Here is a 24,175-nt window from a genome sequence, read left to right on the forward strand (position 1 = left end):
GAGGTCGTCCCCCCTAGCCCTTCCCAGTCCCACACCCACAGATAACGGCCCAAACCTCTGGCACTCCCAAATTCTCTCCATCTGGTCAATGAGCTCCCGATCCCGAATGGGCCGCAGCGTGTCCCCAGCCACCAATGGGGTGAGTGGCCCCGAGAAGGAGGAGGGGAGAGAGAGACGGCAGTGGAGGAAAGCTGCTGGGACTGGGCCTGGGAGATCAGGGAGAGTGAAGAAGGAGGTTAGAGAAAAGCTCTTCAGCACGCCTCTTAGTTATCTTGCTTGGAATGACCAAACTAAACCCCACATCCTCCTCCGGTCACAGGAAGCAGCGCTTCTTTTTGATTTCTCTCTTCCACCCTTCTCATGATATGTCAAACCTGGCCTGCTAAACATCACTATGTTGAGCTGCTGTGAGAAGGGTTCTCTATGTTTGCAGGAATTCCATTTATGGTAGAACATAAATGAGAGCTGGGCTGAACTGAGTGCTTTTGCCTGCTGCTTCTGTGGTTGTGTTCACTGCTTTGTATGGAGGATGCCCACTGTAGTATACTGTGATAGTATGAAGGCTTATCTGATGTCATACTGCAGTGTTGGATGATTGTTGTAACATCATTGTTATTCCTTGTGTTAATAACAACCTGACACTTTGTTGGATGGATGATGTACTCATTGTGAGAGAGCCTACTAAAACGTTGAGCCATCATATTGAAGTCAGAAGGAATTAACTACTGCCTTTGATATTGTATTCATCATTGACCTCTGAACTAATTGTTGATGTGTGGATGGGAAAATACCCCCCTAACTGAGCTCTGTGTGTGTGTGTGTGTGTGTGTGTGTGTGTGTGTGTGTGTGTGTGTGTATGCAGGGTGAGCAGACAGCCTTACATCGGGCAGCCGTGGTGGGAAACAGTGACGTTATCTCTGCCCTCATCCAGGAAGGGTGTGCTCTGGACAGACAGGACAAGGTACATATCACACACACACAACAGAGCTCACACAGGGCTGAAAGCAGAGCCCCAATGCACTCACTCAATGGCGTAGAGGGATTTTAAACCCCAACAAACTGTCAGACAGCACTAACGCTATTTGACAATCTGTAGAGAAAATACTGCCTGTAATTGGCTTAACCCTCATTCATTCCCTGAGAAGGAAATACGATGCGTCCCAAATGGCACCCTATTCCCTATGGGCCATGGTTAAAATAGTGCACTAAAAAGGGAATAGGGTGCCATTTGGGATGCAGTACCAGCCCCGTGGAAGTCCATGCGGATAGAAAGAGTGTATATTGTTACAGAGGTAACAGCCACTCTCCAGTTGCCACACCTGGTAGAGCAAAAGCAAAGCCACACTGACCCTCTAAAGGAAACCAGACCCTGTAGGCCTCAACACATAACCTCCTACTTATCCTGCTATGTCAGCTATTTTGACTGAATGAAAACCAATAACAGGGTTGTCTAGTATGATAATCCAGAGGTCAGGTGGTAGATGTGTAAAGCTCTTGACTGTGTTCGTTATTGCAGGACGGTAACACTGCTCTGCATGAGGTCTCGTGGCACGGCTTCAGCCAGTCTGTCAAACTGCTGGTTAAGGCCGGAGCCAACGTTCACGCAAAAAACAAGGTAAGTCTATTGCAAATACTGTAGATGTGATTGGTTATGAAACAGGCAGTGTTCCAGTAGGTCCTGTGCTGTGACAGCAGACTATTATATGACTGGAGAGCTTTTAGTGTTCAATAGGGCACAACAGGTAGCCTAGTGGTTAGAGCGTTGGGCCAGTAACCAAAAGGTTGCTGGATTGAATCCCCGAGCTGACAAAGTAAAAATCTGTCGTTCTGCCCCTGAACAAAGCAGTTAACCCACTGTTCTCCGATAGGCCGTCATTGTAAATAAGAATTTGTTCTTAACTGACTTGCCTAGTTAAATAAAATAATAATGTCTGGAATGGAGTAAATGGAATGGCATCAAATACATGGAAACAGGAATGGCATGGAAACCATGTGTTTGATGCCATTCCATTTGTTCTATTCTGGCCATCAACCTCCTGTGAATATAGCTGCAAATGGAAATATGTTCCAAAACGTTATCTTACTATCAAACACAACCCCTGGTGTCTGTCTGTCTTTCTGTCCATGTAGGCAGGGAACACAGCCCTCCACCTTGCTTGTCAGAATGGGCACGCTCAGAGCTCCAAGGTCCTGCTGCTGGGTGGGTCCAGGCCTGACAGCAAGAACCATGTAAGTCCTCTTCCTCTATGGTTGGCTAGTCTACGGGGCGTCGTTTGTAACCTGCTGTATTTTGTGTGAAAGATTAATTTTGTGGCACAAAATGTTGCTAGTAACCCCACAGTACTCTTCTCATGGTATATCTGAACCACTGCGTAAGAAATCCATGCTGACACAGAAGCCTTTCTACAGTTAACTACCACCGCAGAGCAGTTTGCATGCTTAATTAGTCACTTAATTATGAAACTACGTATGTCTCTGTGCTCTACTCTGCACTTCAAACCTAATCTCCCCTCATGGGTGAACTGCTCTCAGTCAACAAGAACAGAGGAAGTAGCTCTCAGTGTCGTTCATTTGTCCTCGAGTCACTTCCCTGTGCCATTAAAAACGCTTCTGTCTTTGATTGCTTTCCTAACATCTGCGTGAATGGAAACTCGAGCTGTGTGTGGTGGTGGTCTGTCTTCATTGTGTTCCAGGTAGGTGACACGTGTCTGCATGTAGCGGCCCGCTACAACCATGTGTCCATGCTCCGCATCCTCCTGGGAGCATTCTGCTCCGTGGCAGAGAAGAACCAGGTTAGTCTGAGCATGTGACTGACACTACTTCCACACAGAGGCCTTTACCTTGTTTTTGGGACATTTGAAGGGGTTGTGTATCCAGCTCGAGACCCTGCTGACACTCTCTGCTTTCTGAGAATGTCTTTTAAAATGTCTTTAGCATTTTTTTGTAAAATGCTATTGTGATGCATGTACAACTACTATGTGAATGTACTTTAGTAGCTTTTATTCTTTTAATGTAAAATATAATTGTCGTGTGAATCATATCTTTGTCAAAGGTCCTTCCCTTGATTTATCCTAACTTAGTCTTAGCATTGTGCAGTAAACCTACTGGATATAGTAAATATATGTCTGTATTTAGGTTTTAATAGCACAGAGCAGGGACCGTATAACATTGTTCTGTATTTGTTTGTTGATGCGTAAAAATCCAACGGAACATTGAGTATGCTAAGTCTCTCTCTCTCTCTCCCCCTCTCTCTCTTTTCTGGGCAAGGCTGGGGACACACCACTGCATGTTGCAGCTGCGCTGAATCATAAGAAAACAGTGCGGCTTCTGCTGGAGGCAGGAACAGACAGCAGCATCCGCAACAACGTGAGTAAAGTGCCTGGCCCTACTGTGTTCACTATGCTCTGGAGCAGTCATGCACTTCTAAAGGCCCTCTTCATCTTGACTAATGTCACCACTCTCGAGCCAGTGGTGTAGTTTTTCACTCAGTTAAAGCCACACAGACTTTGATGAGTAATAGTATACTGTTCAAGAAACATTTTGGCATACTGACAACTGAAATAGCTACTTGGAAATACATTTGTATATTCGTCCTCAACTCAGTGCCATATACAGTTGAATCATTCATCCCTAAGTAGGTCTGCGTCCCAAATGACAGCCTATTCTCTATATCCTTCAAACTCACCTCTTGACCTCCAAGCCAGTTTCACTGCATTTTTCCATTGTTCCCATCTAGTCAGGGACGTATTTAGGCGTGTGACACCAGGTGTGTGCAATTAATTATCAGGTAGAACAGAAAACCAGCAAGCTCCAGGCCTCATAGGGAAAGAGTTGAATACCCCTGCTTTATATAGTGCACTACTTTTGACCAGAGCCCTGGTCAAAAGTAGTGCACTATAAAGGGAAAATAGTTCCATTTGGGACACAATCTAGGTGTTGATTGACCTCTTGTCTGTCTGTGTGTGTGCAGGCAGGCCAGACTGCACTGGACCAGGCCAGAGAACACAACAACCCAGACGTAGCCCTTCTCCTGACCAAAGCGCCTCAGGTGAGTACAGGTTCACCTAGTCTGACAAGCAGGGGCAGCCAAGCAGTGTTTATCACCACCTCACACGCCAGCCTTATCTCGCTGTATATTTATATAGAAACACTCATGCTGCCAACTGTGTTTGGACTTGAGTTACGATACTTCAGGTGTGTATCTGACTTCATTCCTGTGGTTTGGCATTAAATGTGTTCCTGCATCAAGTGCAAGTATGGGCAGAGTCCTTGGGAGACGACCATAGATACCAACCATCACTGATTTATCAATTAACTACTTACTGATTCAACCATCACTGATTAACAATAACTACTTACTGATTCAACCATCACTGATTAACAATAACTACTTACTGATTCAACCATCACTGATTAACAATAACTACTTACTGATTCAACCATCACTGATTTGATCATTTGAAAGAGGGTGCGTGCTGGTGTCAGGAAAGTCAGACGCAGGAGATCGAACTTGGTATAAACGGAGCAGTTTAATAAGTGCTCAAAAACCCCGAAAACCAAAATATACAAAATAATATAAGTGGGTACAAGTGCTGTGAGTGGGTACAAGTACAAAACCCGTCGCACACCAGAACATAACTTGCACATTGCTTACTAACAAACAATCACCAACAAGGACATGAGGGGGAACAGAGGGTTAAATACACAACATGTAATTGATGGCATTGGAACCAGGTGTGATACAAGACAAGACAAAACCAAAGGAAAATGACAAGAGGATCAGCGATGGCTAGAAAGTCGGTGACTTTGACCGCCGAATGCCGCCCGAACAAGGAGGGACTAACTTCGGCGGAAGTCGTGACATCATTTGAATTTGATCCATTGTAATTAGCTAGGATAGTCGTAAAACTGACTATCCTACCGATCCTTGACCTCGGCGATGTCATTTACAAAATAGCCCCCAACACTCTACTCAGAAAACTGTGCCATCTGTTTTGTCACCAAAGCCCCATATAATAACCACCACTGCGACCTGTATGCTCTTGTTGGCTGGCCCACACTACATATTCATCGCCAAACCCACTGGCTCCAGGTCATCTATAAGTCTTTGCTAGGTAAAGCCGCGCCTTATCTCAGCTCACTGGTCACCATAGCAACACCCACCCGTAGCACGCGCTCCAGCAGGTATATTTCACTGGTCATCCCCAAAGCCAACACTTCCTTTGGCCGCCTTTCCTTCCAGTTCTCTGCTGCCAATGACTGGAACGAATTGTAAAAATCACTGAAGCTGGAGTTTTATATCTCCCTCTCTAACTGTAAGCATCAGCTGTCAGAGCAGCTTACCAATCACTGTACCTGAACACAGCCAACCATATTATTACTTACCCTCTTGCTCTTTTGCACCCTACTTGCACATCATCATCTGCACATCTATCACTCCAGTGTTAATGCTAAATTGTAATTATTTTGCCTCTATGGCCTATTTATTGCCTACCTCACCACTCTTCTACATTTGCACACACTGTACATAGCTTTTTCTATTGTGCTATTGACTGTACGTTTGTTTATGTGTAACTGTGTTGCTGTTTTTGTCGCACTGCTTTGCTTTATCCTGATCAGGTCGCAGTTGTGAATGAGAATTTGTTCAAGTTACAACAGCCAGTGAAAGTGCAGGGCGCCAAATTCAAAACAACAAAAATCTCATAATTAAGCATACAAGTATTTTACACCATTTTAAAGATACAATTCTCGTTAATCCAGCCACAGTGTCTGATTTCATAAAGGATTTACACCACCAAGCCACAGAAAAACACAGCCATTTTTCCAGCCAAAGAGAGGAGTCACAAAAAGCAGAAATGGAGATAAATGAATCACTAACCTTTGATGATCTTCATCAGATGATACTCATAGGACTTCATGTTACACAATACATGTATGTTTTGTTTGATAAAGTTAATATTTATATGTTCTAAAACATGCGGTGATTGTGCAGAGAGCCACATCAATTTACAGAAATACTAATAATAAACATTGATAAAGATACGACTATTATACATGGAACTTTAGATAAACTTCTCCTTAATGCAACCGCTGTGTCAGATTTTTTAAAAACTTTACGGAGAAAGCAAACCATGCAATAATCTGAGTACAGCCTTTAGACAACCAAGCAGCCAAAAAGATACCTGCCATATTGGGTAGTCAACATTACTCAGAAATAGCATTTTAAATATTCACTTACCTTTGATGATCTTCATCAGAATGCACTCCCAGGAATCCCAGTTCCACCATGAATGTTTGATTTGTTCGATAATGTCCATCAGTTATGTCCAAATATATTCTTTTGTTATGGCGTTTGGTAAACAAATCCAAAAGCGCGTTCAGGTCGCGAAGAACGTCGGACGAAAAGTTCAAAAAGTTCTGTTACAGCCCGTAGAAACATGCCAAACTAAGTATGGAATAAATCTTTAGGATATTTTTAACATAAAACTTCCTTAATGTTCCAACCGGACAATTCCTTTGTCTGTACAAATGAAGTGGAAAGTAGCTACCTTTCACGTGAGCGCGCTGCCAGACCACTCACTCAAAGAGCCCTCATGAGCCCCTCCTTTAGAGTAGAATCCTCAAAACAGATTTTGACATCTAGTGGAAGCCTTGGGAAGTGAAACATAACTAATATCACCCTGTATCTTCAATGGGGGCTGAGTTGAAAAACTACAAACCTCAGATTTCCAACTTCCTGGTTGGATTTTTTCTCAGGTTTTTGCCTGCCATATGAGTTCTGTTATACTCACAGACATCATTCAAACAGTTTTAAAAACTTCAGAGTGTTTTCTATAAAATACTAATAATAATATGCATATATTAACATCTGGGACAGAGTAGGAGGCAGTTCACTCTGGGCACGCTATTCATCCAAAAGTGAAAATGCTGCCCCCTATCCCAAAAAGGTTAAATAAAGGTTAAATAAAGAAATATAAGCTAAAGTCAATTCAATTCAGGACTGCGAACCAATCAGTAAACTTGAAGCCTCAGTAAATAATACACTGGCCTTTAGTTCGTAACCTGTTCTCCCTCTGTATGTTCAGGTCCAGAGGTTTACCCGAGGCAGGAGTGTGAGGAAGAGGAGGGACAAGCTGAAGGCTGATCGCCGAGCACAGTCTGTCCCCAGGGATGACATGCTGCCCAGGAAGGTACAGTTACAGTACAGCTCCTCATCTTACTCCTACTGTCTCTGTGTGTGTCAGAATATGATAGCATAGATGCTCAGATGTTCGCCTGAAAGACACATTTTCTGTCGTTTCTTACAGGACAGCGCATCTGCTGCTGACGACACTCCTAGCAGCGACCGCGTCGCCTGCAAACATGAGGTGATTGAGGCGAGCAAGAGCACAGACAGGGAGCTCAGAGAGAAGGTTAGCTATTACCGTAACCTTGTAACAACACATGAGAAGGTCAGCTATTAGTGTAACCTTCTAACAACAACACATGAGGTCAGCTATTACCGTAACCTTCTAACAACAACACGAGAAGGTTAACTATTACCGTAACCTTCTATCAACAACACATGAGAAGGTCCGCTATTTCCTTATTCTTCTAACAACAAAACATGTTTACCCAGGTGAAATATGTCATTAATATTAAACACGTGGAACATGTGATGAGCTGTGCTGTCGTGCCATTGCAGCCATCGCTCTCAGAACCCCTCCGTCGTAGAGAGAACAAACATGGAGAGAAGAGGCGGGGCAAACTACGAGGCTCCTCCCCCCAGCCCCCACTCCCCCCACACAACTACAAGGCCTATCAGCTGTACACTCTGTACCGAGGCAAGGATGGCAAGGTCATGCAGGTAGATATAAAAAGTACATGCTCACTGTCTCTACAATGACTTATTTTGTTTGAACATTTTCATGTGATGCTATGATTTATTACGCTTACCAAATTCACTTTTAATGTAGCTTTAAAGCACTGTGAATGGAGCTACTATCATATATTTTCTGTAATGTTGAAACCTTGTAAGAGGCTTTGCTACTGTATTCTGCTATTTAGAAACATATATTTCAGTCTGAGTATGGCCCATGCTTCAAAAACATGTTTAGTTCTGTTAAGCCACTGTCAAGTGGCTCAGTGCTCATGGTTATTGTCTGTGTCCCAGGCCCCTATCAACGGCTGTCGCTGTGAGCCTCTGATCAACAAGCTGGAGAACCAGCTGGAGGCCACCAAGGAGGAGATGAAGACGGAGATCCACACGGTGCAGGACCTGATGAACAACAAGATGGGACAGCTGGACCGCAAGAACAAACATCAGGTACGGACTAGACCAGGGTGGTGTTCATTAGGGAAGGCAACGTAAAATGTTTTGCACCAAAAAGCTAAAAGGAATATTTCTTATTGAACCAGTCCAGATAGATCAGTCCCAGTTTCAGTCCATTCCCTACCGTTTGGTGCCTAATGAACACTACCTACACCACACCAGTCTCTCAAGTCACAGCAGTGCTGGTGGATGTGGGGCGGGAAATCCATGCATGTATAATTTGTGCTGATTTTGCATAGCCTATTAATGAAATGAAGTGTAATGTTGCTAAAGTCAAAAACAGCTCTGAGCTTTTGACACAACCGGCGTCTTGCATTAATCATGACAGCTCTGTCAGGTTCAGGCATTTAACTCTGGTTTGTGATTGTGTGGTTCTAGATCCGTGCTCTGGATAAGATGACAGTAGAGAGGGTGTCAGCGGAGAGGACGGAGTGCCAACACAGGATCAACCAGAGAGCCATGCAGGAAAGACAGGAGGGGGAAAAGAGACAGGTAATATGAACAGCAGTGTCAACTCACACAACACAGCAGGAGAAAGTGGTCTATGCCATATCACTTTTTCATTCGAGGTTTAGCTCAGACATTTCAACAATGCATTTACACTTACGATGAATACTATTGTACGCTAATGTTTCCTCTGTCATTAAACCCCTTCATGCCTTGGCCTGCCCTTCAAGCAGGCATCAGTGGTGAACGAGCTGAAGAACTGGTGCATGGCCAAGCTCCAGAACATCGAGGTGCGCTTAGCAGGAGACCCCTGCAACACCAAGCTGCGCCGGTCCTCGTCCATGTCTGAGGGCCTGTGTGAGGTGGACCCTGGGGGCCTCACCGTGCTGCCTGCTGGGGGGCCTGGGGACAGCGCCCAGTGTCTCACCCCCCACATCACTGACGTCACCGAGGAAGACCGCAACACCGCCGCCACAGAGGACCCCTCAGCCAACCACTGCTTTGCTGTTCAGGTGGACAGCTCTCCAGGTACAGTTCGAACAGAACTCTGTGAAATAGCCAGCGCTCTGAATTACTATGCTTATGCACATACACAGAGTGGGAATTAATTTCAAGCGTTACGTAATCTAAGTTTATTACGTTTATTATTCTTAGGTCATACCCTCTTTTTCTTTTTAAGTAAATAAAGATTGAATGTGGCCCAAATATAACATTTTCACAGAAATTGAAAAATTATTGTTGCCTATGGGAGGCTAATTAAAATATCATCCTTAACTATCAGATTGCATTTGAAGATTGGCAATCTCACTGGAACTAATTTGAATAATCATAAATTATTTGTGTGCCATGCTCTAAGGTTGACTTTTTAATTATAATTTGTTCAATAATTGCTTCTTGGAAATCTTCCAGACAGTGATAAACATCCCAAGCAAGCGGAGATCTCCTCCCCAACTACTGCCAAGTTCCTGTCACAGTCTCCCCAAGTAGTGCGACCCAAGGAGCGCTTGCTAGGTGCTACTGAACACCGGAGGCCGTATCAGGAACTGCAGGACGTGGCGCTGCTGGAGTTGGGACCGAGCAGCAGAAGCAACAACAACCGGGCCAGCAGTCTGTCCCCAGCGACAGAGCGCCACCGCAGCAGCAGACAGGACAAGGACCGCAACAGGGAAAGAGACTGGGAGCGGGGCAGGGACAAGGGCAAGCACCACAAGAGGCACTCCCAGGGCAGGACTAAGGCCAAGGGGGCCACGGTGGGGCAGGCCGAGGGGACTCAGACTCTGGAGGTGTTTGAGGAAAGAGCCGTGGAGAGAGACGGAGGGGAGAGCTCCTTTGCCCAGGAAAGGGAGAACATGCACGCCCTGGAGGTGACACAGTACTTCTTTGAGGCGGTGTCGACCCAGATGGAACACTGGTATGAGAGGAAGATCCAGGAGGCCAGGTGGCAGGCGGACCAGAGGGCCCAGGCAGACAGGGCTGCCCTGCTGGAGAGGATCACCTACCTGGAGGACGAGCTACGCATGCTCAGGACTAACAGGCACGACGACAGCTAACACAGACATACCACTACAGAGTTTAAAGCAGTGGAGGCTGCTGAGGGGAGGACGGACGGCTCATAATAATGGCTGGAATAGAGCGAATGGAATGGTATACTAATTCCACTCCATTACCACAAGCCCATCCTCCCCAATTAAGGTGCCACCAACCTCCTGTGGTTTAGAGTTACACCTTCAGAACGGCAACAACCTTCTGAGGTCATTACAGATGGCAACCTGGATCTAGTGGACCCACTAGTAGACTTGACCATAAATTGGCCATACATTTGTCATTGACCATGCACATTCTCTACAGAATTTCATACTTATATCTAATAATGTCATGCAACAGTAGAAAAGAATCCATTTGTAATGGTAACTTATAAATGAGAAATGTTATGGCATGCCAGACAATTCAGTTTAATGTTGTCTTGTTAATCATGTGTTTTGTTGTATACACCTGGGCAGCTCCTGTGTGTTGTGCTTTGTACTGCTGGTTACAATGGATCTGTCACAGTGCCATTATTGAACTGGAACACCTACACATACTGGCATATTGATAGCTTGTCCTCAACATGCCAATACTCCAGTGCTTTTTATCCTGTGACGCGAAAGCCTGTTATGAGAATGATTCTGGGGGTTTGTGGAAAATGTGGGTCATTTTTAGTAACATTGTAAAAAAATAAATTAAATGAGAGAGTAGAGGAAAACGAGAGCAGACAGCTTCAGGAATAGTTTTGAGTTAGCCAGGATGCTTAACATATCAGTAGAATAAACTACTGCAAGCTTTCATATGTGACTTACAAGGGCAACAGAGCTCACAAGAATACAGCCAAACTGAAAATGTCTTAACTGAAGAGAAGTTGTGCTTTCATAACTTTAGTACTCATCCACTTCTGCTCCAGCCCACTATTTCTTTGATGGTAAAAACTCCATAACACCCTAATGTTTATCCTCAGCACTAAAATGAGTTACTGTTAGGAAGACCATGTTGGCATGATGAAAAGTCAAGTAGACTACTGTAAATGTGTTACCGTGCTCATAGGTGACACTTGTTCTGTTCATGTGAGGTCGTTGTACATTGATGTCTCTGCTGATATGAACATACATTCTGTCTAATGAAGTCAGATGATGTCAAGTGTATTTTGTAAAAAACTAAAGAGAAACTACAAAAATGGCACGTCTGTTTTATATTCAAGAGGTAGACGCTAAGAGCTACCCAAGAGCAGCCCAACATGAGCCCTGGAATACTAGTTATAACCAATAAATAAATCCTTACCTATGGTGTTATTTCACATTATTGCAAATGGCATATCATACATGATTCGCACAGCTTTGCTCCAAAAGGGAACTAGACTCAGCGATCTGGGAAAGTGTCACCACTGCTAGACATTTTAATAGCAACCGAACTGATAGGGGACTCCCAATGACATATCTCATATGGTTGTGCTCACGCCAAACAACATTCTGTATCAGACACGAGCAGTGTCAGGGATTCAACGAGAAGAAAGTAGAGGAGCTGGTACAGCTAAGATTTCTTCCATGGCAAGTGTGACAAGGTCCTGACTCCTATATGGCTTTCATGCTGCACATACACAGTCCATTTGAGGTATCTAACTCTGGCAGTGTCCTAATAATGGACACTGACAGAGTTATACCTTAGCTACATTTGAGGCAGAATAGCAAAGTTGCTGGCATTCACCTCCAGCATGAATGGGTGGATTACCTCAGTCCCACAGTTCCAGACAGGTTTTAGTCTATTTTGAATTGACGCAGCAATGCTAATGGCTCTATGTAGGCCTAAGACCTAACGAAAAAATGTCATCCTTATTTCTTAATGTTAGCCAATGCAAGGGATGACTGCAGCTCATCGTGGTGCATGTTTGCCTGTGTGATCATCATTCAGATGGCGTCCTAGGGATATGGAGAGACAATGGTTAGAAAAGGGATACAACATAAAATATGAAACAATTTCAGACATTGGCTTTGCCATATCTCACCTGATTTGTGGCATTTTTATTTCTCTTGAACTCATCACTCGCCCAATATCTTAAGTCTTTTCGGTCTCCTTCGTCTGGCACTTGCCTTATGGTCCGCATCATGTTTCTGTACAGGCCCAACACGTTCTGTCTCTGTAAAAACTGTGGAAAGAGAATAAGCACTCAAACACAAGTTACAGTAGAGGTAGCCGTGCGGCTAGAGCAGTGGAAGCAAACAAGCAATCTTGCTAGCAAGTTAACTGGCTATCTGGCTAATTTATAAACAGTCATATGGAATTAGCAGAGCAATATGCTGAGGAAAACAATAAGTACCTAACTGTAATAGATTTCCATTCAAATGTGCAAAAATAGGTTTTTCTCAAGCACAAAGCACAAATTTTGTTAGGACTCTCTGGGAGTGGTCTGAGTGGGGAGAGGAAAACCGAGAACTAGCTGTTATCAGGAAATAACACTGATCACTGCTTCCATGTTAAAGGTCCCGAATAGTCATTCTGAATCCCATGTAAAATAGCCTTTTGAGAGACTAAACTATCTCCCATAATATTTTTGGGGGATAGAAATGCTATTATAATTTTTTCTCTCATGGCTAACAGGAAGTTTGAAAAGACAGGCGTGGGCGCGGAGCTTATATTCATGAGCTCGCATTGATTGACAGCTCTTTGAAACTCCTATGTTAAGAAACTTGGATGCAGTGAGCAGTGTTGCAGTAAAATCTTCTCAAGAAAACTTGGTGATACACAAAGCAACTCAAACGACATTGAAATTGCATCAATGATGTCAATGTTTTGGTCTCTCTCCCGTTTTCCATGTCTCTTGTGATCTGGTTCACAGCAGCATTGACGGATGTGTTGACTAGCTAACACCAGAAACAGATGAAGACCTAGCTAGCCAGTAACTAGCTAACACCAGACACAGATGAAGACCTAGTTAGCCAGTAACTAGCTAACACCAGACACAGATGAAGACCTAGCTAGCCAGTAACTAGCGAACACCAGACACAGATGAAAGGGCAAACATAATAAGTATAATATAATATAAGTATAATAAGTATCTTTGCCATAGATGAATAGTGTAAACTTTTAATTATATTTGCTGACAAACACCCTACAATCAAAATGTTGCACCAGTATAGTAGCTATCTAGCTAGCCCTACTGAACAAAAATATAAACGCAACATGTAAAGTTTTGGTCCCATTTTTCATGAGCCGAAATAAAAGATTCAAGAAATTTTCCATCAGCACAAAATGCTTATTTCTCTCAAATGTTTTGCACAAATTTGTTTACATCCCTGTTAGTGAGAATTTCTCCTTTGCTAAAATAATCCCTCCACCTGACAGGTGTAGCATATAAAGAAGCTGATTAAACAGCATGATCATTACACAGGTGCACCTTGAGCTGGGGACAATAAAAGGCCACTCTAAAATGTGTAGTTTTGTCACACAACACAATGCCACAGATGTCTTAAGTTTTGAGGGAACGTGCAATTTGCATGCTGACTACAGCAATGTCCAACAGAGCTGTTGCCATAGAATTTAATGTACATTTCTCTAACATAAGCCGCCTCCAACATCATTTAAGAGAATTTGGCAGTACATCCAACCAGTCTCACAACTGCAAACCACGTGTAACCACGCCAGCCCAGGACCTCTTCTTCACCTGCGGGATCGTCTGAGGAGCGGTGCTGAGGAGTATTTCTGTCCGTAATACAGCCCTTTTGTGGGGAAAAACAAATTCAGATTGGCTGGGCCTTGATCATGTGAAATCCATAGATTAGGGCCTAATGAATTAATTTCAATTGACTGATTTCCTTATATGAACTGTAACTCAGTAAAATCTTTGAAATTGTTGCATACTGCGTTTATATTTTTGTTCAGTATATATAAACCATGCCCCACTGCAAACACAACATTGCCTTCTCCAATGCAGGTTACAAGACAGTACTTATTTTAAATTAGGTAAGATAATATCACATTACCATTGGGGAATTAAATTGAGTTAGGGTGGGTGATGCCTTAATAATCCAGATGTATCCAAGTGTTTGACATCAAGCAGGGACCAATAACTTTTTGATAAAACGTTATGTAAAAGCAACAGGCATTTTTCATTCTTTGATCTGGGATATAAACCAAATATCATCCAATTTCATGAAAAACATGATTTTGACTGATCATGACCTTTAATGTTAGCTAGCTAGCTCATGCTGCCCTGGCTATTTCCCAAGGCAAGCATGATGTCAGAGAACATAACCTCGTTGGCACTACACTAACCCCATGGTTTACTGTTCATGTTACCAACATATATTTGTATTACCTGTTTTAATGTAAGTGCTGCCACGGGTAACCTTGAGCTAGCCATGCGGACAGTAGCAAACATGGTTATAGAGGCAGCTCTACAGCTGATCCACTGTTTTGGCTGGTCCATCTTGGTTCAACATCGATGATTAACAAGATCAATGTCACCCTCTTGTGGGGTGGAGTACTTATTGAAAATCCAAATCTCTTTAGGGGCCATAAAATAATTATACTGTAGACTACTACCATACATGATAAAACATGTGCTCATAAACAGTTTAAAAAGTTTATTAACCCTAACATCATAGAATGTATCATGTCATATGTGATTGATAGATGGTATGAACAACTACCATGAATATCATTTGTTTGCTTAGTTATTTCCACATTACAAAACACCTTGGCGATAAACATTTCAATGCACAATCATCAACCACTGTTTTCCTAATGTCACAGCAATGGTATTTTCTAATGACGTGTCAGTGAATGAACCTTATCTACAGTACAGTCGAGGTGCAAAACAGATGTAGTTGTGATGTCGCTTAGGCTGCATTTAGACAGGTAGCACAACTTCCAAATTGGTATTTTGACCAATCACATCACATCTTTTGACAGATATTTTTCAGAGCCAATCTGATTGGTCAAAAGATCAGAATTTGGCTACCTGTCTAAACATAGCCTAAGACCAGAGAAATGGAACCAATTGGAGCATTTATCAAAATTGTTATTAGCAGTCCTTGAGCTTCAAAGTGCACAAGAACCACATTTTCCAAAAACATTGACTAAAATAGAAAGAGAAAGAGAGGGAGAGAAAAAGAGAGGGAAGCTTTATAATAACACCACATTATTTTGGGCAGAATGATCATTTCCAAGTAAACAACGGATGCATTTTCTGAAGCACATAGTATAAAGTGAGATGCAGAAACATTATTTTGTCAAGGCACAATTTTGGGATTACTTTTTTAAATGGATCAAGCCCATATCAGCATGCTTTTCTTTTGCCATGATATAATTAAGGGGGTGCTTTTTTTCCTTGTTATTTTTTATTTTACAAACAGTGCATTAACATCACAACGGTCAGCTCTATACATGGTCATTTGATGTGTTTACATGAAAGCAGAATGTCTTGATGAGCATGTTAGACTGAAAACATCCATACAACATGAAGGGGGTTATAGTACACAGGGAAAAGAGGTATCTTGTTCACACGGAAGGGAATCACATTTTGTTTCTTTTCAAACATTTTTTTATAGACGTGCAAGATAAAGCAATGCTAATTACATTACGAAAGAACTTCCAGAATTCCCCTGGCCTGATGACAAGGACTAAACAGCGGAGGTTGCTATCAAACTCTACAGTCTACTAAAATTAGAGTAAAAATAAGAAAAAAAGGCACATATACAGTGGCAAGTCCGTCTTCCTTTGTGAGTCCTGTTTTGAGTCTGTGTGTTGTCGAGAGGCTAGCAGCAGAGTGGCGTTGTGCGGTTGGTTGCTGCCCTCTCAGATGGTTTCTTCTCATTGGCCTACTGGTCGGTTGCCGTGACGAGTTCAAACCACTGCCTCAGTGCGTCGCTCAGGGTCTCTGGCAGGGCGTTGACGTCCCTCAAGATCACGTAGAAGGGGAAGGGGAACTCCTCCATGTAGGAGCGGATCTCAGGCATCTCTCCTGGACCTTTGAAGATGGGCACCTTGATGTCCAGAATGGAGTCCTGTAGAAAAATTACAGGAAATGTCAAAAGGAATATTGTGGAATATTTCCAGGATATTTCAATATGAATATCATATCTCAGTGATTTGACCATTCACATAAACACATGCAACTTCTATTGGACTGTATCATGTAAATGACAGTAAAACCTTGCATTTACTATCCACAATCCTTGCTACATAACATGGATTCCATCTAAATCAACTAAGTCCTTTACCCTGGAGTTGGGGTTCTCAAGCACCACGAAGATGACAAAGATGTTGGCGCTGCGAGCCGCCTGCACGGCAGCCGTCACCCTGTCCTTCCCCTCCAGGAAGAGCCCCCTGCCGTCCGACACGATGAGCAGCAGCTGGGCAGTGTCTGTTGAGGGGAGGGGGGGGAAGAGAGTGAGAGGGAGGGAAAAAAAGAGCACAGGATGAGGGGGAGGCGGTCAGTTTACACTGGCACCACAATGGCCCTGGGTGTCTGCTTACAGGTTCTAGTCCTCTGGGCCGCAGAGGGAGAGCAGTGAGAGCCCTGATACCAGCTCTGCACTGTGATCCTCAGAGCGGCTCCACAGAGGACATGTTAGCTTCACCAGGGGCACTGTAGCAGGAACAATACTCTGCCTTGACTAACAGTACTGGGGCTCTGCTCCCTACCAACACACTGCTCCACTCAGGGCTTGTTTGTTGGACATCAGATACTATCGGGGCATGGACCCCAAAGCATCAGAGGATGATGTAATCAGCTGACATTCTTGCATATGTCTCAACCCATTACTGTAAGGAATAGTGGGATCTAGGGGACTAGGGGAAGCCATTCTCGCTTATAGTAATCATACTAAACCTTCCACCCAGTAGAGTACCTGTGTTCATGGATCCAAGGCTGTGCTGCTTGGCTGCTACAAACATGTTGGCTGAGGTCTCCAGGAACTAAAGGATATTAGAGCACAATGTGGGAGTCAGTCTCAGAAGAAAATAAATCTGTCTCAAATAATATTTTGGGGAGAGATCTGTTGAACAATATCACAGTAAAGAACAGGCCTGAAAGTGGTTCAAATCATCAAAATGAAAAAGAGTGTAAAAATGAAGGAAGAAGGAAAGGGACTCCCACCTGGGCTATCCTGGTCTTTTTCTGCTGGAACTGACAGAGCCTCAGTATCCTAGCACCTGACTGATCGTTGAACGGTTGTTGGAACGGGTGGAGAAGCTGCACTGTCTCTCCAAAGCTGAGGGGACAACCAAAACAATCCACACATCATGTTGTTATCTCACTGTCAGGGGAAGAGAAACACCTGGACATCCATATTAATGTATTTTCAGTGACTGCTCCTCTCACCTGCACACAGACACCTGCCCAACCTCCAGGAGAGTTAGAGCGTTGACGATCACAGACAGGGATTCAAAGGCCAGCTGTGAGGCACAGGAGACAGAGGTGAGATAGTGTTTTTCCCCCATGTGGCACCCTATTCCCTATGCGTACTTTTGACCAGAGACTTTTGAGCCCCGGGCCTAAACTAGTGCACTCTAAAGAGAATAGCGTGCCGTTTAGAATTCACACACAGTTCCTGCAGCACTGATTGCAAGGTTGTCTCCACTCATCCCTCTGTGAAGCGACCTACCTGTTTTGAGTGGTTGTCCACCATGCTGGAGGAGTCGTCCACGGCCAGACAGATCTGATACTCTCTCTTGCTGGGCTTGGTTCTCCTCAGCCAGATCTTGTCTTTACGGAACTGACTGGCGATGTAGGGGATCACCTTCCGCATGTTCAGACGCTTTCCTGTGCGGAAGTCTCCTCTGTGACAGAGAGAAAACAGCATAAAGAGATGAGCTAATATTTGTTGTGAAATTAAAAAGGATCTTCCAAATGAAAAAATAAATGAATTTATAGGAAAGGTTACAAAACCCTGTTCCTGCTCTGGTCTGCGTTTTGTCTGATGGCTGACCAGAGGCCAGGCTCCACGAATGATCTTCTAGGGGTTGCGGTAGGTACTCACTTGAGCTTGGCCGCCTGCGTGGGCTCTAGGATGAGGCGGAGCTGCTCACAGAGCTGCTGGGACAGGGCCGAGGTCAACGTTTGGTACTGGTGCCACATGGCTGCCGCTGCACTCTCCTATAGGGCAAGATATTAGCAGGAGCAACACACAGAGATCTGAACTTCTGAAGGTAGGTCATGGGAATAACGCAAGACAGGGTAAATAGTATACAGTAATATTTATGTATTAGCTGTTGGTACCTCCTCCTGGTCTCCAGGGGCCTGTTTCATCCAGGCCTCCAGCTGCAGCTCCATCTCCCTCCTCAGCTCCTCTGGGTCGCGGACTGGGTTCTGGACAGACACACACATTCAGCTAATCTTATACAGAGTGCTCCAGTACTATAGCCCTATGCAGATCTCTGGTCAGGTCTCTGGTACCTGCAGTGTGTCCATTAGCAGCTCTGGAACAGTGTGGATGGTAGACTCTGTGCTCCTCTCTGGGCGCTCTTCGTCACTGTGACCCTGTGTGTCCTTTGGCCTCTCCTCATTTTCCTCATGCTGCCTCAGAGCCTCCTGGTCTCCACTGTCCAGACCTGATGGGGGAAATTACACAGTAAGACAAACAACAGGCAAACAAACAAGCACCCACACAGGTGTAGACAGTGAGAGGAGATGGATAGAGAACCTTTCTGTGACGCTCTGGTCGAGTCCAGCTGCTCTGGCTTCAACTCCTGGGCTTCAACAGCCCGCAGGTCCTCCTCCTGCTCCTCTGTATCCATTGCAATGTCGTCGTCCTCTTGGTCCTCATCTTGTGGGGCTCTGTCTGGTTTCTGCTGGTCTGCACTGGCAACATCTGTCAACAGCAGAGGCAAGCGGCTCAGTGAAAGGGCTCTTATAAGAGCTTAGAAGCAAAGGCTTCTTATCTTGGACTATCATCTTCTTAGGGGGGTGAACTGGTATGGCATATCTGCTCTGTGGTGTGATTGGTGCCTGACCGTATGTCTGTGTGTCGTAGGCCGTCTCTCCCTGTTTGATATGCTCGTACAGGTCTGACTCCTGCTGGGCCGGAGTCTGTTTGTTCTCCAACGTCTTCTCCGTAGTGCTTTCCACCGTGCGTAGACGCTTGTTGATTCGCTCGTTGTAGTCGCCCGTCGAACGCTCGTTGTCAGCCTGCCCCGGCTTCCTTTTGAAGCTCTGGAACAGCCAGGTCAGCATAAGAACACATTTAGAAATATATAGCTCATCTTAAAACACAAAACAGAATTTGATTACGGTTTAAAATGTTTCAGATTCACTAGAAAACATTAACTCAAAAACACACGGTAGAGATTTGTAGACCAGACATACCTGTGTCTTGCTCTGGCTCGCTTTCTGAGAGGACATCCTTGCCATGAGTTTGGACTCATGTCCCTCCGACTGGCTGGCATCAGCCGCTCCACTACCATGCTCCTGGACAACACAAGAGGGTCAATGTGTGCCAGCCAAATAACAAATTTACCTCGGCTTTAAATGGGTGTGTGTTTCTACCTCTTTAGCTTGGTCTCTCTCAGATGCATCCCCTGCCAGCTCCACAGCGGTCTCACTCTGGACGTTCTCCTCTCCTGTCTGACCGTCTGTGTTGTGCTCCTTCCTCTCTGTCGATTCTGGCTGCTCCTCATCCTTACCCTCCTCTTCGTCCTCCTGTGGGCAATGAAGAAAAAAGGCTTTGAACACTCAACTAGCAAAGCATTCTGTTCTAGGTACATCTGGTGCCACAAGGTGCTTAAAGCATTAAACACACTGATAATCTCACTTTTCACAGTGGGAGGCAGTTCCTTCTCTTGCTAGAACAAAAGCGGTACCTGAACCGGTAGGTTACCGATTCTACTTGTAGAATCCCAATGCTTGTCAGTGGCCAACAACTTGACTTCGAGCCAATCAGAGAGCACGAAACCCCACGTGGGGGACGCAACACAAAAAAAGGAAAAAATATGGCATTTTCTCCTACATCCGTGGATGAGCCAGTCACACTTCATATGCAAATTAGGTTATGGGGCAGAAGCTAGCTAAGTGCACACAACACTAAATACTTCCACCAAGTCAGCTAACCACCATAGCTAGTATTGATATTGCAATTAGATCCCAATGGATTAGCTACGTTCCATGAAACAGCTGCCTGTGTTAGCTGCCGAGATAGCTAGCTAGCTAAGGACACTGCACTGTTACGCTAGCGAATATGCTAACGTTAGCTAGCTAGCTAAACATTTGGCTATGGGCTGGCACTGACAGTATGGGATTATGGAGTGTGAATTAAATAGTTTTTTTTGTCATCTTCGTAAGGAGTCATCTAGCTGTGGCCATCTGGCTAGTACCAAAAATTGTTTCCCACAAAATAACAACATTAGCGCAGAGAGCTTGAAATTTAGACCATAAGCAACACGCAAGGATATGCATTGCCAAACAATGCTACTGCCACCTTCTGGTTTGGAGTATTTTAACAAGGCTGAGTGGCTGATGAAGTCCAAGGTCTTTGTTGTATGAACACAAAAAAGATAGCACCTCTGAACAGTGTTGACAGTCTAAGTACTGTCGGCAGGCAAATGTTTGACAATCCTACCACTCAAAAACTATATTTTGGTATATTTTTTTCAATAGTACACTGTTGACACAGACCCATAATGATTTGCATGTCAGCAGTCAAGTTCAAGATATTGGACTTTCAAGAAGCAAAGTATCATTATGATTCAAGAGAAAAGAAGTCAAACTACCTTTGGTTTCTGGCCTTCGTTTGTAGGGATGGCCACATCCTCCTCTTTCCCTGCCTCTTGTCCTTTGTCCTTCTCCTCCTCATCCTCCTGCTCTGTTTGTTCTCCTCCTCCCTCTTCCTCTTCAGTCTTGGGTTCCTGGCCTTCTTCCTCTCCTTGTTTGTCTGTCTGATCCTCAGCTATGTCCTCAGCTTCACCCTCCTCCTTTCCCTCTTTCTCCGCTCCCTCCTTCTCATCCAGCTCCATTGGCTTCTCGTCAATGTCAAACGGGTTTTCCTCTGGAGGAGAAATAATCTAAATTGTTACACACTAATTCTCCGGTGTCTCCACCAGTTCCTCTACTCCCTTATTCTTTAATTATTTTATTTAGTGACAAGTTAACAGGACAAAAAAAAGAGTTTCCTCTTCCGGATATACAATTGACCCCTGAGGCCTCACCGTCTCCCGCTCCCTCGTCCCCGGCCTGGTCCTCCTCCTGGTCCAGATTGAGTTCATCAGGCAGGTCCATGGCCTCCGGGTCAGGCTTCTTCTCCTGCTTCCCATGATACGGGTCCACCTCGTTCTCATCAAACTCCCGCTGGAACACAGATACTCAAATCAGACACTATCTAGCACTCCTGCTAAAACTCACCCAACTACAGCCTGAGATGTGTTGAGTAACGTGCAGAAAAAAGCCCCTTGCAATTCCAGGGATAATCTGTGACGCAACATTGATGCGCTCAGTAAAGTATATATGCATATATTTTCAGTGAAAGCTTACCTCGTCCCCTTGTTCATGGATCTTCTCCTTTTCCTCCTCGTCCAACTGTTGGTCTTTGTCGTCTTTGTTCTTGTTGTCTTTATTGGGGTCCGCTGCATCCAGGTTGTCATCCTTGGCTACCAGCTCTGATTCCCCCTGAAGAAACCACAAAAGAGCATAATTTGTGAAATGGTCCTACTAGAAGCAGCAGATACGGCCCTTTCTGACATTTGAACCTTCTTTTCTGATCCTTCCTCTCCGTACCTGGTCCATTCCTTGGCCTGACTCTTCCTCCTTGTCGCTGCCCTCCTCCTCTTCCTCATCCTCATCATCACCCCACATCCTCTCATCCAGCGTGTCCGTTTGGCCTTCGCCCAGGTCGCCCATCTTCTTATCCAGATCTTCATCCTCCTCTTTGTCAGAATCCTCCTCGTCATCCTCACCTGAAAAGGCACAACCAAGAGCGCTTTGAGATGTGAGACCAGGGTAGGGTTCATTAGGGCATGCAATGGAAAACGGTTTGAAATGTTTTGCAACAGACAATGAAAATGAGTGTTTCTTATTGGACAAATTCCAGGTAGGCCCTCCCTGTGTCTATTTTCTTCCATTTGGTGCCTAATGAACATAACCCAGGAGCGTGATCAGACTCCCATGAGGCTGTGTGTTAAGAGTTCTGTCCACCCACCTGGCTCTTGCTGGTCTCCATCATGCATCTGGCCGTCAAAGTCCTCAGACATCTCGATAGCGTTATCCTCCTCGTCAATGTTCTTCTTGTCAGGTTCCTCCTCTTTCTTCTCCTGGCCTTCCTGGAAAGTGTCCTCCACCTACGACAGAAAACGTAACATTTTTGCAAAACTTTATACATTTTTACTGAGTAATGCATTGATGTCAGTAGGTGACCAAGTGAAAATTCAACTTAAGTGCAAGTTAGGATTCACCCCTTCATGAGCAATGCTACCCAAATAACATAGATCTTAGTGTCTGCACTGTATTGCATGCAATTCTTGTAGGAAGCATCACCTGTTCTTCGTTCTCGATCTTGTCGCTGACGTCTTTGGTGCCCTCTCCCTCGCCGATGCCACCGCCCTCGTAGTCGTGGAACTCTGTGGCCCCCTCTCCATCCCCTCCCTCCAACTCCTGGGGGAGGCAGAAGCCCTGCAGGACAAGACAATAAGGCAAATCAGAAAAGAAAAACAGTGGCTGTACAGTAGCACCATTGCAGCTTAGGTGACGTACCCAAACAGTAGAAATAAAGAGCTACTGAAACTACAGGTTGTTCTAACATTTTTCACTACTATCGTTTTTTTCAACATGCATTTGTGCTTGTGTTAGAAAACAGATCCAAGTACAGGGGTTGCATACAGTACCTTCTGGGCTAACTCAGTGAAGATGCCGGCCAGGACAGAAAGCAGTTTCCCAGTACTCCTGTGGGCTCCCATTGACACAGCCAGGTAGTAGCATACCAGCTCTGAGTACAGCCCCAGCATGGGGTCTAGACGCACCAGCAGCCTGCACGCCTCACTCAGCTCCTAAACACAACACGCAGGACAAAGAAGGAAGACAGAGGGTCACTGGTGATATATTCTGAATATCATGATAAAGCAATCTGAAACAGCAGGACATCATCGTTCAGAAGAACTCAGGAGAAAGAATGATGAACTCATTGGCATTACCGACAAAATCGTCGAGATGCAAGGTGTTTCAGTGGTGGTTGTGTATCTCCACTCCACTAGAGGGTGGTATAGGCTACAGTGTATGCTGTGTGACTACTGTACCTGGAGCTGCTGAGGTGGACAGGAGTCTCGGTGGACTCGGAGTCTCTCCAGTAGCTGTTCCAGCGTGTCGCTGACCTCCCCCAGGGAGAGAGACGCCACCTCTGCTCCCAACTCCTCCTCCAGCAGACGGCTCAGGTGACCAGGCTTCAGCAAGTCCTCCTGGGGCTCCTCCTCCTCCTCACCTTCTGGAACTGGCAGATACAACAGGAAATTACATCATTCTTCATCAATGGTCGCGACTCGCAGAACACTAGGATTGATCATGTTAACGCATCTTGGCCCAGTCGTATTCTGGCATTCTTGGGATAGCTTTATTTGACAGCGAGTTCTTCGACAGTTCTCCAACAATAACCACACAAGCATACTACAAGGCATTAAACAAGCGTTTCTTTATGGACAAGTTCAGAATGTCCCTCCCAGTTCCAGTCTGTTTTCTTCCATTTGGTGCCTAGTGAATACAACCCAGGTGTGTTATTGGAGGCAGACAGCAGGGGTGACTCCTCACCTCTCTTGGTGTCTGTCTGCTGTTCTCTCGGCTGCTCCCCATCCTTTCTCTTCACCAGGGTCTGCACGGCAACCAGCACAGTGTTGATGGCCTTCTCCAGCTCAGCAGAGAACTCGGAATGGAATTTTTGCTGGTAAGCTGCAGAAAGAGAGGGAAAATTATTTTGC

The 24,175-nt window shown here is 44.8% G+C and overlaps 3 protein-coding genes across 4 annotated transcripts in view; 1 reads left to right on the forward strand and 2 right to left on the reverse strand.

Annotated features, from left to right (window-relative positions):
* LOC139415048 (ankyrin repeat domain-containing protein 6-like) overlaps positions 1–11,572 on the forward strand; it is a 32,521-nt gene extending 20,949 nt beyond the window's left edge. The window contains exons 4-16 of one of the 2 annotated variants that reach the window (XM_071162806.1): positions 863–961; positions 1,517–1,615; positions 2,131–2,229; positions 2,694–2,792; positions 3,268–3,366; positions 3,971–4,048; positions 7,086–7,190; positions 7,308–7,412; positions 7,685–7,846; positions 8,153–8,305; positions 8,690–8,803; positions 8,992–9,286; positions 9,668–11,572. In XM_071162806.1, coding sequence (XP_071018907.1) covers positions 863–961; positions 1,517–1,615; positions 2,131–2,229; positions 2,694–2,792; positions 3,268–3,366; positions 3,971–4,048; positions 7,086–7,190; positions 7,308–7,412; positions 7,685–7,846; positions 8,153–8,305; positions 8,690–8,803; positions 8,992–9,286; positions 9,668–10,308 — 2,148 coding nt within the window. In that variant the 3' untranslated portion in view covers positions 10,309–11,572. Of the gene's footprint in view, positions 1–862; positions 962–1,516; positions 1,616–2,130; positions 2,230–2,693; positions 2,793–3,267; positions 3,367–3,970; positions 4,049–7,085; positions 7,191–7,307; positions 7,413–7,684; positions 7,847–8,152; positions 8,306–8,689; positions 8,804–8,988; positions 9,287–9,667 lie in introns of both variants that reach the window. The other variant, XM_071162805.1, reaches the window with a different exon arrangement.
* On the reverse strand, positions 11,563–14,697 carry LOC139415049 (LYR motif-containing protein 2-like). Its single transcript, XM_071162807.1, has 4 exons — positions 14,601–14,697; positions 13,891–14,001; positions 12,291–12,431; positions 11,563–12,204 (listed from the first exon to the last, which is right to left on the reverse strand). The coding sequence occupies exons 1-4, from the start codon at positions 14,661–14,663 to the stop codon at positions 12,193–12,195; spliced, it is 327 nt and encodes a 108-aa protein (XP_071018908.1). The 5' UTR covers positions 14,664–14,697; the 3' UTR covers positions 11,563–12,192.
* A 156-nt stretch (positions 14,698–14,853) lies between these two features.
* The window catches only part of LOC139415050 (midasin-like), a 61,230-nt gene continuing 51,908 nt past the window's right edge, over positions 14,854–24,175 (reverse strand). Inside the window, exons 80-101 of the mRNA XM_071162809.1 lie at positions 24,009–24,146; positions 23,504–23,694; positions 23,096–23,257; positions 22,749–22,883; positions 22,414–22,552; positions 21,993–22,171; positions 21,750–21,884; positions 21,428–21,566; positions 20,993–21,267; positions 19,773–19,925; positions 19,593–19,694; positions 19,241–19,439; positions 18,931–19,098; positions 18,684–18,838; positions 18,507–18,596; positions 18,268–18,383; positions 17,893–18,067; positions 17,610–17,683; positions 17,385–17,499; positions 17,137–17,203; positions 16,507–16,649; positions 14,854–16,290 (exon numbers count right to left, since the gene is read on the reverse strand). Of these exons, the coding sequence (XP_071018910.1) occupies positions 16,105–16,290; positions 16,507–16,649; positions 17,137–17,203; positions 17,385–17,499; positions 17,610–17,683; positions 17,893–18,067; positions 18,268–18,383; positions 18,507–18,596; positions 18,684–18,838; positions 18,931–19,098; positions 19,241–19,439; positions 19,593–19,694; positions 19,773–19,925; positions 20,993–21,267; positions 21,428–21,566; positions 21,750–21,884; positions 21,993–22,171; positions 22,414–22,552; positions 22,749–22,883; positions 23,096–23,257; positions 23,504–23,694; positions 24,009–24,146 (3,236 nt within the window). The 3' untranslated portion in view covers positions 14,854–16,104. The remainder of the gene's footprint in view (positions 16,291–16,506; positions 16,650–17,136; positions 17,204–17,384; positions 17,500–17,609; positions 17,684–17,892; positions 18,068–18,267; positions 18,384–18,506; positions 18,597–18,683; positions 18,839–18,930; positions 19,099–19,240; positions 19,440–19,592; positions 19,695–19,772; positions 19,926–20,992; positions 21,268–21,427; positions 21,567–21,749; positions 21,885–21,992; positions 22,172–22,413; positions 22,553–22,748; positions 22,884–23,095; positions 23,258–23,503; positions 23,695–24,008; positions 24,147–24,175) is intronic.

This window comes from Oncorhynchus clarkii, chromosome 8 (assembly GCF_045791955.1).
Source record: "Oncorhynchus clarkii lewisi isolate Uvic-CL-2024 chromosome 8, UVic_Ocla_1.0, whole genome shotgun sequence".
NCBI classification, from domain to species: domain Eukaryota; kingdom Metazoa; phylum Chordata; class Actinopteri; order Salmoniformes; family Salmonidae; genus Oncorhynchus; species Oncorhynchus clarkii.

Coding starts and splice junctions, on each gene's coding strand:
- LOC139415049 (XM_071162807.1), bottom strand. CDS start 14,663: ATGTTTGCTACTGTCCGCATGGCTAGCTCAAGGTTACCCGTGGCAGCA. Junction 14,002..14,600: donor CAGCACTTACATTAAAACAG/GTAATACAAATA, acceptor TCCCCACAAAAG/GGCTGTATTACGGACAGAAA. Junction 12,432..13,890: donor GGTTTGCAGTTGTGAGACTG/GTTGGATGTACT, acceptor CTCTTTCCACAG/TTTTTACAGAGACAGAACGT.